Here is a 13,753-nt window from a genome sequence, read left to right as displayed (position 1 = left end):
TACACCGATAACGTTTAACAGATTTTTTTTGATTTGTAATAACTGCTATCTAACTTGCTGATTAACTTACAGAATCACTAGCTCTTACTGAATAACTTAACTCCATTAATATTCTGTTGGTCATTCACACACACTGAAGATTTTACTGAATTGTCAATCACTACTTAACAACTTATTAATAAATACTTCACTGACCTAACTCGTATTTATAAATAATATACCCATGTCTAGATATTACTGGAAGTTTCTTGATCTTAACGTCGTGCGCCCTTTAACTAACATCTAAGTTAAAACATTGGAAATATAGCTTAAAATAATATATTCTCGAACCTAAAAATACCACATACACACACACACAAAAAAAAAAATGCAATTCAATTCACTTGAACAGTTTATACAACCAATCAGTCAACTTTATCATCCTTTATTATACGTTTCTCTTGTGAACAGCCCTAGGAACTCATTTTGGGAACTGGTACATTAAGGATCTATAAAACCCAGTGAGAATGCCCAAAATTAGACCAAATTGCTATGCTAAGGCGGTGCACAATCAACAACAAACATTACGAAATTTCATTCGAACGTCAAAATTGCGACCGTAAGTGAAAACAATAAGAAAGGAAAATAACCCCTTGATGTGCCGTACATGCGACAGGTGCTACTGACCAGCTGTTTTCCTCTCGCACTGTTCAGCAGTTTAAAATTATGGACGGCTATGTCTAAATGCTCGGTCTCTGTCTTGGCCGTTTAGCCCATGAGTATCCTCCAGTGGCACAGCAGTATGTCTTCAGACTTCTAACGCTAGAATTCAGGTTTAGATACCCGTGGTGATCACAACATCCATAGCCTATTGTGTAGATCTGTGCTTAACTGTAAACAAACAACTTAGCCCATGTGTCACATAAACTGCCATTCGGATTGAAAATACCAAATACATTTTATTTTATTTATCTATTATTTACTTATATGTCCATATTTGAATAAATATAGAGGGCGTAATGAACTGTTTATGTTGCGAAATAAAATTGGCAGATAGAAATTGGACGGTGATTAAACAGCACTATTCTAGACTCTACTATGTGACTCAGCAAAAACCGATTAACGTCATTTAACTGCAAGTTAAAAGATTTCGCAAATCATGAAGAAAGAAGGTAGGCGAAAAGAAACCCACAAAAGAACCGAAGACGCTGCCATGAAGGTAAGTGCCTCAGAGTTAGTGACCCAAGTGTTACATTTCAATTTTCATTCATGATGAAACGTTTAAAAATAAAAAAAATTACGATACTGACAACTTCCTGTTAGTGTTACAGTTTACAGTGTTACATTATATTTATAAAGTGTAGGCTAAGTTGTAAAACAACACTTACAATGAACGGCTACGTTTGTGTTATGATATTAATTATTTAATGTCATATGTAGACATGACACGCAAGATTTAAAATTCGTTGTTAGAGAGTTAGTTTCAGTACCTTTGTGTAAACAGTAATGTTGTTTGACTAGTGGTTAACATATTTATATATATATACATATATATATATATATATATATATCAATTAAAATTTAGAGGTATCTATTTTTCTTTAACTTTTAAGTTTAAGAAGGTTTAATTTACTTTTACAAAGGTAGGCTACAGTAATGAGTTGTGAAAGCAGAAAATTCATTAATGCCATTAATCACACTTAAAGTAATTTCAAATAGTGCCATCCTGAGTCTGCTTGCCAAGTTTGATCCTGTTAGTTATTTTTCAGGAAATTTTTTAATTTCATTTTAAGCTCTTATAAAGTGGTGGCCTCCACTATTGCCAATGGAAACTCGCACCATAACTTAAGTCAATTACCCTGTTAGAAAACTAAAACAGTCTTAACTGGATCCTAGCCTTATAATATCAAGGGAGTTAGTTAAACAGGACAATGAGCAATTGAAAAGGAATGTGCTTGTATTTTGTGGTGAGTTCTTGAGTAGTGGGTAGGTACTAGAGGATTAGAAGTTAGTGGTAGGAAAAGTTTTTGAAAACTTGATAAAAAGGTGCTTTTCAAAATTACTTAACAATGTTTAAACTTTTGTTGGATAATCAACATGGTTTCACTACTGAAAAATCTCACCATCCTAATCCTTCAGATGTGGTAGATGTAGTAAGATAAAGATGAGATTTGATAAATATTTAAATTATTAGAGCTGGATTTGAGTTGTTTTTTTTCTGTTTGGATGGGTCAGCCTTGATTAATGAACAGGCCCCTTGTTATCCCTAAAATGTTTTGTAAGTATTAGACTTGTGTCCTCTTGTCCTGTCATCTTCAGAATATAAAACAAAAAAATTCAAATTCCTTTAACTTATGCATCCTCTGGATAATCTTGTGATCTTCAACAAGATCACTTCTTACCCTTGATTTTGTTACGAGAAATTATGATATATTAACCTATCTGCCTTACATAACCTTTCCGTCATCAGAATCATCCTAGTAGACCTTCTCTGAACCCTTTCCAGTAAGTTAATATACTTTCTTAAATAATAAGAGCAGAACTAGACAATATTTTAAGTGAAGCCTAATTAATGATTAGAATAAAGAGGCAATTACTTCTTTTGACTTATAAAGCTTTTATCAGACTGTCTAGAACTTTTCCTACTATAGTAGTAAAACTAAATAGCTTATAATTTTGAGAGCATCTCTTATCACCCTGTCAAAAATAGCAATCATCTTAATAGACCTCTCTGAACCCTTTGCAGTAAGTTTATATCCTTTCTTAATAAAAGAAACCAAAATTGTACAAGTATTCAATGTGAGACCTAACTAGTGATTGTGTAGAGAATTACCTCTTCTGATTTGCAATCATATCAATATGTTTATAAATACACCTTAAAATCCTATTAGCTTTACTACTAGCAACAGAGCACTGATTTGAAGGCTTGAGTGACCAATTTATTAGTGATAAATCAATTAAGATATTCTTGACTGATATCGATCAGTAGCCTGTAATTACTCAACCATATTAGCCAATACTGATATTTAGTATTAGTGCAGGTAAGGTACTTTAAACTACTGAAGCAAATTAAAATTTACCCTGTAGGTGATTTTTTTCCTGGTTTCATTTATAACAAAAATTCACAAATAGTATTTATTTGGTGAATGTAGATCAGAAAATGAATAAATAGAATAACAATCATAAAAAAGTTTAAAAAATTACTTTGCACTAGTGCTTATATAAAAATGTAACAAAATAAAAAATATATATACACATGTATATTAACTTTTCATTGTAACTAACTTTTGTTAGTTTATAGTAGAACCTTTCTTACATGCAAACATAATTAATAATTTCACCACAAAAGGCAGCATAAAACTATTCAGTTTATTTTACAAAATTTAGCCTAAACACTTCAACACTTCAGAGAATAAAAGAAGACTTTCAGATTCACAGTGTAACTCAAATACAGAGGGTTAAATCCAACATTATGGTGCAACCTCTGACTTTGTGATGTGTTTCAGCCACAACCATGCCAGTATGGGTTTTGTAGACAAGAAATTAGAATAGAAGTCAACTATGGTATTGTTCATATCTGATTCACTTTCAATTATGACATAATAAATGTATGTGGAAATAAAATTTGATGTATTTTTAGGAATAATCTTATTATTAAGGGTTGGATTATTAATATTCAAAATGCTTATAATTGTAAGAAACTAACACAAACACATTACCGTACTGTTTTAACAAGTGCAATACTATTAAGATCAGTATTTGGAGCACTAAGCAACATTAAAACTGATGGCCTGTGTGGTCTTCATAGAATTGTACATGACCATGATGAGAGCTTTGTAACAATGGCTACTTTGGTCAACATATTAATAATTTGAGCAGTGATCATCACAACATTATGTGCAACGAGAAGCAAAAATATCAGTATATATTATTGGCTACAAACAAAAATGACCAATAGTCGATAATATGATTTTTCCTTATATTGGTGCCACACCAGTAACCTACCAACCTATTGGTGTACCCTTAGAATTGATCCAAATCATTCTTTAATACCTCAACGTGTTCAGTACAACTAGAAATACCCAAAACTTTAATGTTATCAGCAAACTTTAGTAATTTAATGGTTATGAACCAGTCATTATCAATATGTAAGTTAGGAAATGTAAAGGCCACAGTACTGATTTCTGGGAAACTTCACTATTGAATATGGCTCCAGTATACTGGACTCCATAAATAAGTCTTCTTTTATTCCATCCAAACGCCTTACAATCCAATTAACTAGACTGTCCCAACCCTTTACAATTTGACTTTCTTAGCTAATGTTATGTGTAGTACCTGTCTAAAGTTTTTGAAATCTAAATACACCAAGTCCACGCCCTTTCCATCATCCAATTAACAAGTAATGTCTTCAAAAAAAGAGAACAGATTATTAAGGCAAGATTTCTCCTTTGTTAGTCCATGTTGGTTTTCAGGTGTGATATCATACTCCACTTAATGATTTGTAAAGCTCCTTTTATCAGACATTAGAATCTTTCCCACTACAGAAGTAAGACTAACTGACTTATAATTTCCAGAGCAACTCTTATCACTCCCCTTTAACAACAGAAGCAACATAAGAAGCTCTTCAATCCTCAGGTCCTATCCCCATTGTCTACTGATCTACCAAAAATGAAAGAGGCTTGCATATCTGATCTTTGTTCTCCTTCAAAACCCTGAAGGAAACCTTGTCTGGTCTTGGTTTATCTATTTTTCATCTCTCAATCTTTCTACTTACCACCAAGGAATTAATGTGTACATGATCTAGACATTGCTACCTTATTTGACTAATGCTTCTGCTAATTTCTTATTTCAGTATAATGCTTAATATCTTCACTATCCTAAATACTTTCAATCTAAATATTAGGTCTTGCATCATAACTTAATGATTAGCCATAGTTACAGTAATAAAACCTAAAAAGTGTTTAAACCTCAAGCTATGTGATTAACTCAATTAATTCATATAATCGATAACCTGTGAGTATCTGTTTAGTGTTGTGTTAAACAGTTGATTAAATTGATTAGTGTCATAAAAATAATCAACTAATCAAAATTAGTATTTCCAATTATTACTATATTCAGTTATTCCAACCATCCAAGTCATCGAAATATTGTTCTTATGATTTCTCCTTATTTTTGATTCGTTCAAGGTTTTCAGCTTAATTAATTAGTGTCACAACTCATGAGAATGATTAACTAATTGAAATTAGTATTTCCAATTATTACTATATTCAGTTATTCCAACCATCCAAGTCATCAAAATATTGTTCTTATGATTTCTCCTTATTTTTGATTCATTCAAGGTTTTCAGCTTAATTAATTAGTCATAACTCATAAAAATGATTAACTAATTGAAATTAGTGTTTCCAATGATAACTATTTTCAATTATTTCAAATATCCAAGTATTGTGTGAGAATAATCAATTAGGTTAATGAGTCTGAAGATTGATTTTCAAACTCCACTAATCACCTAGCTCTGCACTAATCTAACTGAAATATACTAAGTAAACCATTCTAAGCTTCAAATAACACTTACTTTCTCTAGTAAAATGCTACATAGTTATAACTTCTCTACTGCAGAGACAAATGATAATGTCTAGAAGTAGTCTTTGTGAAAGAAAAGTAATGATTATCATATATTTCTTTTGTGTATAGTGTTAATATACTATAAATATTTTCTTATTATTAAGGATAGACATTCTCTTTCATAATAAGTTTGATACCTCTTAATAAAGCTGTTTTGTGTACATATAGTGAGATTGTTTGATCGTAATGTAGTTTTGTTACTTCTGTGATTTTTTTTATGTTGTAGTTCACTGTTAATACATATGTTTAGTCAGTTGGTTTGGATTTCTGTACTATTAAGCATGCATTACATTTTTCTTGTGTGTTTTTGACTAAATAAACATTTTATTCAACCTGTGGTTTTTATTAGAGATGGTGCATGTAAGTTAGAAAATGCATCATTGGCAGTTGATAATTTTATAGCTGTGCTTGTTTTGGATCACTTCATTGAATGGGGTTTTTACATCCCAGAAATTGCAGTTAACAAATATTGGGGCACCATTCTATTAAACAAAAACCAAAATGAACTAACACCCAGAAATTTCATACTTATCTTGAACCTTATTTCAGGTGTTTATATTATTTTTTTATCACCTTTTCTGTTCATGTGTTCTTAATATTAACACAGGATCTCTCCCTCAGTCAGAGGTGAAATAATGTTTTGTATTAGAAGGGCAAGAAACAAGAAATTCCAGCAATTGTCTCTTGGTGGTGTTGCATACACAGTTGGAAATTCTGGAACCTGCTGTATCCAAATATACAATCCATATGGTGGTAGCATATTTCAGTTGGGGGTTATGAGCAGTCTTAGAGAGACAAGGTTTCAGAGTAGCTGCACCATGTTACCAGCAATGGTCACATACATGCAAATTTATTATCTCTTTTTTTTTTTTATTATTCCCAAATCAAATTATGTGACCTTTCTTCATTGTCCATTTGAGGTTGGAGACTTTGTTCTTGATCTTCTGATCTGGCCATATCATTACTATTGTTCTTATAAGCACAGAATCTATTTTTGATGCTGCCACAGTATCTTTGGGCTTGACAGATGAATTTGCCTCAACAAGGGCTGTCAAAAAGTCCATTGTGGTCTTATCCAAAATGGCTGTAATTGTGGTTGATGATGAAGTTGATGAGTATCAAAGTTCCAGAACATGGTAAATGGGGCTTGGAGCTATTTGCTTAACATCTGTTGGGCTAAGGTTTGATAAAACAGATGTAACAACAGGTGAAGAAGAAGGCTCATTTATTGAACCTGTTGCCAAACCAGAAGTACTGTCATCAACTATGGGGTTTCTACTAAAGATATGATCAATTATAGTTCAGTTTTTGTCCAGTTTGGAAACTATAGATTGTAATTGTCTTGTTTTATTGTGTGCTGCATTCTATATATGTTTCACCAAAATTGGAAAAATCATGGATTTTTTATGTCTGACACCTACTGGCAAGGTGCCTGTAGTTCAGGGAGAGGTCCTGTGTTAAACTTTGCTTCTTAGCTGAAATGTCATGATAAATAGTCCTTTGTAGTTTAATAAAAGAAGGATTCAGCAAAGTAATATTAATTTTATGCAAGAGTCTTCCATTATTTTCATATTAATTATACTTCAGTTAGGCTTGTTCTGATGCAATTTTGTAAATTTTAAGCTTTTCTTTTTTCTGATTGAAAGCGAGATCTTGATGATGGAAATGAGAGCAGTGGCAGTGAACTAGGAAGAATGCCAATAAGTGATGATGAGCTTGTTAGTTTATCCGTTAGAGAGCTAAACCGACACCTTAAAATGTCTGGTTTGAATCGATCAGAAATTGTAAAAATGAAACAACGTCGGAGAACGCTAAAAAACCGAGGTTATGCAGCTAGTTGTCGAAATAAACGGATGGAACAGAAAGATGAATTGGAGCATGACAAAACTGTAACTGTAACAGAAATCAACAAACTCCGAGAAGAAAATCGTAAAATTCAAGAAGAAATTAACAACATTCGTGAGAAGTATCTAGCCCTCAAGCAGTATGCTCAGCAGCAGAACATACCAATACCAAAAGAACTAGAATTCAGTTTTGAAACTAAGATTTAGTATATGTGAAGTATGTATCAGCATATTACCTCCATGATAAATTTATCTCATGCAAGTTGTTAGTGTCTGTTCCAAATAACTTATGTAGCTTATGTCACACATTAATGTGTGTTAGATACTATAGGTTTAACGGTTTTTTCTTTTCACTTTGGAAGTTGATTATAAAATATTTTAGTTTTCAAGATGCAACATTTTGTGTTAATTGATGTAAATTAACACACTTAATTTTCTTTTTTACAAGAAACTTGATTTTCCAAATATCTCAATTAAAGTTTGCATTCCAAACTGTATAATTTAATTCATTGTAAGGGAATTGTAATAATATAAACCATATTATTTTGTTTGATGTGGTCCAGAGAAAGTTTTTAATGTTTTTTTTAAATGCAGAAGTATTCCTAACTCCTGTTAAACATTAAGAACTTGGTGATGAATAATCTGTAGATGAAGCATAGTTATTCATTACATAAAAATAAATTTAAGATATTTTCTCAAAATTTATTTAGGAACTCAAAGGTCTGCCATATGTGACATCATCTCTGAGAATGTTTCTTATATAGAAAATCATCAAATGTTCTATAATTCTCTGAAAAACTAGTATTCTAATTTTCTACAAGGTATAGGCAATGCAGTATTTTTTCATTATAATTAAAATGTAAATACTTTAGTTTTCATTTAAACTCCATATTAAGAAAATTACTTTCTATATATTCATTTGTAGTTTGGAAATTTGGTTATGCTAAATATTTTTATAAATGATGTGAAATTCTTAATTTTAAACTGTTTAAAGATGTGATCAATTTGTTGTAACTTTTAAAATTAAAACCAATTTTACCAGAAAAATGCTTGTGGTTGTTTCAAGTTATCTTGATATTTGTATTATGTATAAAAAGAAAACTGCATATCTTATAAGTGTAAATATATTAATTCAGACATACACAGTATGTTCATTTTGTAGATATTAAAAAACAAAAACAATTAGACAACATATTAAAGGTGTTTTAAAAATGTTATAAAGTTGAAATGAAGTTTATATTCTTTTCTAACAACTAATAAACATAAAAGTTGTTTAATTTGTCATTTAAAAAATAAGTACATTTATAAAATATTTATTAGCATATGTGGTTTTAAGTAATATTTTAGTATTGTAAAATACATTTAGAAACTTCAAACTTTGTCTCAGAACTATGTTTATGCTTGGTTCTGTCTCAACCTTGAATTACAACAGAGTGAACTACAGAGGATTGACTATGTTATATTAAAATGATTTTGAATATGTATATCAACAATGTCACAATCACAGTTGATATAAAATCATGGTGGAATGGAATTTATACATTTTGACATTGTTTGGTGTTTCGTAGATAGTATGATGTCACTGCAACTTAAGCACTTTTGGGAAGGATATGCAACAGCCATTTCTGGTGAGAAATTTTCTTATGCTCAGATCATAAAGATATGTTCAGATTAGCAACTTATAATTTCCAAGGTGGTTATATCCCTTATTCTTAATTATGTTGGAAAACTTAGGAATATTGATAAATTTGATGAATCATGACCATCCAGAAACAGAATTGTATTTTCATCTGGAAATGAGGTCAACAGAGTAGGGCCAGGTTCCCCCAGATAAGACTTCCAGTTGTACCTGTTTTTCAACTTCTGTATACTTCAAGCAGTTTGAGATTGAAATGAGTATTCTTGCTATATCGTATAAAGAAATACAAGTTAAATTGCTAGACACAGCCTATGAATTTCTGTGTGATCAGACTGTTGAAACAACTGCTGGAAAACTGTCTTCACATGCCCTAGATCGATTAGGGAAAGCATGTATGGAAAAGTGGTGTGCTTATCATGCTTAAGCTTATCATGGATCCTTTTGCAATGGAAACTATGCTGCAGTGTTATTGTAAAGAAGCATGGTCATCAAATACAGCATGGCTAGATATGGCAATATAAACTGTGGTGGTATGGTGAGGCTCCAAAATCAGTATTTCAAATTAGGGTAAAGTAGTCAGATATATGCTTTTCTGAAAGGATTGTTAATGAATTTTGGTCAAGAAGCTTCTGTACCTGATTATTCTATACAGATTATTCAATATTTTATTATGAATATACATTCAGTAATTGGTGTGCAGGGCTTAATAAGTTCCAAATATTCCTACTGCCCCTTTCATACACCTGCTCCAAATATTTACTGTCCAAATTTTAAACAAATAATAATTTAATATATTTTGAAGTTATTACTCAAGTTTTTACTGCTGACAACATTGCATTAATTTTAATAATTGTTTAGTTAGGATAACATAACCAAACGAAAACGACATAAAATGGTATGAAGAATAAAAATAAATGCAATGTATGAGGTAAGGCCATTCATCTATACATAAATTGACGAAACTGAAAAATTTTTTTTAAACCTATTAAAAATTCTAATGTAAACTGTAATTGCCTGACATGCAAAAACTTAAACAAATTGTTTAAGGAGAGCTTTACTTTCCAAAGTTAAAAACTTTCAACATATATTATGTAAACTGTCGACAATGTTGTGCAGAATAATTTCCCATCAAACTAGATTTGGTCAGGTGTATTCTACAATGATTCAATAGGCGTTTTTCCTTGGCTATTTCAAACCAACAAAAAATACACTACCTGCTGAATATTTCATTGTCATTACTGAAACATTCTCTTAGCAGTATCAGGTGAATATAGCAGGTGCACTGTATCTTCAACTAATGCTCAGTGTACTTTATATTTCAGTCTTGACATACTGATCAGATCCTCTATTCTCATTCATATGTTGATTGATAGTTGTGCTCTCAGTGTGATTGATTCATTTGTGTTTTACAACAAATATGAATGACTGTGTAACATCTATACCTGTGTACAACACCACATAAATATGTATTCAAACACGTATTGCCATATATATATATATAAACTAGAGTATAGCCCGTCAAAAATGACGGGGCAAGTACTATCACCCACACCCAATAGCATACCCTAACCTCACATTTTATAGCTAACTGAAATAAATATATTTTCGAAATCGAGCTTGACAAACAAAGAGGCAGAAAAATTGCAGCTGAAGAGTCAAACGTCGGTAAATTCCTTTGTTAGCCAATCAAAATTAAGATCATTCATGAAGTGAATTCGTGACGTGTTCATGGAATGGTTATTGGTAAAAATAAGTTGTATTAACAACTAATATATAGAAAAGGCAGTGCGTCTTGGTAACACTACGTTCCAACAATGGGTTTTATATCACGTTGCTTAGCAACAAAAGTATAACCTAATGTTGCTGTTAGTTTATGTACTGATAATATAAAATGAAATTATTGATTAAAGAGGTTTTTATTTAAAACGTTGGTGATATAACAGAAATAGCTTAATTCAAAAACGATATAAGTTTAAAATTGAATTGGTATTTTTACTTTCATGATAAATTTTATGCACTTGGCTCTAAGCTAGATGATCCCGCATTACGTCTTTACTTTAGGCTTATACCAACACTCACTACACGTATAAGGTTTCACTTCACACACACTTTCATGGCCCCCTTACACCCCCGTCATTATAATCGTAATGGCAGACCTTATACAAACTATTCTATCTGGATAATTGCATTTTGGCTTTTATGACTCCTCCTATTTCGAGAAACCAAGCGTGACGTGACACAATGACTTTTATATAGGTTAGATATATGTATATATGTGTGTGTGTCAACATTACTGATTGTCATATAATCGTAGCTTTTGTCACACTGCCTTCGACTCGTGTGACATTACTATTGTAAGCTACTTAGGAGCATCGCCATCTATATTTTGATAGCTCAGTTATTGTAACTTGCTGTCATCTATGAGCTGTTAAACTTATGTTTTTCAGCAACATCTAAGAAATTTTACCCAGCATAATTAAGCCAGGCTAATTTTTCAGCAAAACTTCTTTCAGCTAGTTACTACAGTATATATCGCTATACACTCAGACCAACCTAGGCTAAATACAACATTCTGTAGTAAAATACATTTACTGTCTTAGATGGGTGCCAACACCAGAAGCTGAATTATCAAGATAATTTATTGCCATTTACTAGTCAATCCACACAGTTTAGTTGACATCACGGAAAAAAACAAATACAGGAAACTACGTTTAAACTCCGAATGATAATTTTCAGTCTTACAAACTGATGATATTCTAGACACTGCATCTACTGCCACCTTCTGTCCTAATCATAATAATTAAACAACTATTATAGAATATGTTATAGATGTCTCTCGTTGAAAGTCCTCTCAGTGTCTTAGAAAATTAGGGTCATAATGCCCTTTTGGTTATTTTAATCTTGCAATCAACAAACCATTCTAACTTTGTAATAATCAAGAGGCAATCACACAATGTAGTATATAAGTTTCATGAAACGCTACATGATAGCTTGAAAAGCAGGAAATGCTACTTGCTTTCAGTCACTGATCATAAAATAATTGACTGGCCTAACTTCTGATATAGCAGTTAATCCCGGTTGTAGTGATCAAGAGGCCGATGTCTTTACCATCTAATAGAGCTATGTTGGATAAATGATAATAAACAGTAAACTGACACGTCAAAATGAAAACTTTCTCATTATTTTGTGCGATGCTTTGAGCAGACGATCTTTGTTGCAATGGAATTAAGCTCAGAAAGAATTGGCTAAAAGTAAGTAAATGCAAAGGTTCTAAGTACACGCATGTTCAACGTGGAACATGGTGACAAGAATATGAAAAAGAAATAATTAAAACAACTACAAATGGAATTGGAAATATAAACACAGGGAAATAACAAACATAATTTGGGACATAATTAGATAAGAGCCTAGTAAAATAAAATGATAATCCAGGTAAATAATTATGGGAAGAAGACTTTTGCGTAGATAAGGTTGAAGAGGGAACTATGTTGTGCCTCTTCTTCGGGTTCTTCCTCATCTGATTTATCTTGTACAGCTAGAGTAGAGTACTACTTTCTTTATCTTCCATCTCATCAGTTGAGTCGAGATGATATGAATCAGTATTCTCATCATCTTCTAACTCTTAAATCTCGACCTCTAATTTCTACTCTAAACAGTGCACAGTAGTTTTATAACACATAGCCGCCTTCTGGACATGTACCACACGTTTACAAAAGCCAAGGGACTATTATAACTTGTATATCGATGGACCAACTTGTACGAGATACAGATCCACCTAGCCAAAGCCAATTGCTTCCATACTGTTGGCACATACCAAAACCATATCCAGTCTCCACAATGTGTTCCTTAATTGTGTTAATGCAACACCTGTCATAGAGTGGCCTTTCCGAACTGTTGGCACACAGACTTGTATATCAACCAATACAGACTCTAACCTCCACATATTCTTGTGGACACTGTGGTACATTTGCTCTCGGAGATAGACCATACATCACATCTAAAGAGCAGTATTATCCGACAAAATATGAGCATGTTTGGCAAGCAACCAGTCTATCTCTGTTGCATGATGTGCCATCATGACATATTACAAGTGTTTGTCCCAGTTGGCTCTTCTGTGATTAACTTTGCAAACGTCCACTTAACACTTTATTATCTTTTCTGCTAAACCAGCAGAGTGGGGATAATAAGTCAAAGTGTCTGTTTTCACCACACCCAATTTTACATAACTCGGAGAATAACTGGCTATTGAAATTAACTCCATGATCCATGGAAATTTCTTTGGATACACCTGTTACATATTACAATTTTGAATGGTCTGAAACCGAGCTAAATGGTAATTTAAATTTAATAGTTAAAAATGCCGATATATCGCCAATTTATGATAATTCCCATCAAGATTGATACACATAGTTTTCTTTTCTTTAATACAAATATATTTTAATACACAAACAATAATACAATTTACAATAACAGTCATTACAAACAATGATTTATATACAAAAGTTTTACAAGCAACATAAAGTCTTCTTTCTAGTCTGGAACTTCCTTGAGGTCTTATCGAGGGTTCACGATGAGCCAGTTAGTTTCGAGTTGATATAGGTCCAATTCATTTAATATGGAGCTAGCTAGCTCTGTATTCTTCACTGATCACACGCCGATTTTTCATACC

The 13,753-nt window shown here is 32.0% G+C and overlaps 1 protein-coding gene across 1 annotated transcript; it reads left to right on the top strand.

Moving 5' to 3' along the window:
* Positions 1-999: 999 nt before the first annotated feature.
* Positions 1,000-8,457, top strand: LOC106465751 (transcription factor MafK-like). Its single transcript, XM_013925985.2, has 2 exons — positions 1,000-1,198; positions 7,248-8,457. Exons 1-2 carry the CDS (start codon positions 1,139-1,141, stop codon positions 7,650-7,652), a joined length of 465 nt encoding a protein of 154 aa, XP_013781439.1. The 5' UTR covers positions 1,000-1,138; the 3' UTR covers positions 7,653-8,457.
* The last annotated feature ends 5,296 nt before the right edge of the window (positions 8,458-13,753 follow it).

The sequence above is a fragment of the Limulus polyphemus genome, unplaced genomic scaffold, assembly GCF_000517525.1.
Source record: "Limulus polyphemus unplaced genomic scaffold, Limulus_polyphemus-2.1.2 Scaffold2039, whole genome shotgun sequence".
Taxonomy (NCBI): Eukaryota; Metazoa; Arthropoda; class Merostomata; order Xiphosura; family Limulidae; genus Limulus; species Limulus polyphemus.
The sequence above is the reverse complement of the archived record's forward strand: the minus strand, read 5'-3'. Positions and strand labels throughout refer to the sequence as shown.

What these genes read in the sequence shown, in the direction of transcription:
- LOC106465751 (XM_013925985.2), top strand. Translation starts at nt 1,139, where the DNA reads ATGAAGAAAGAAGGTAGGCGAAAAGAAACCCACAAAAGAACCGAAGAC. An exon ending in CCGAAGACGCTGCCATGAAG is followed by an intron (nt 1,199 to 7,247) that starts GTAAGTGCCTCA and finishes TCTGATTGAAAG; the next exon opens with CGAGATCTTGATGATGGAAA.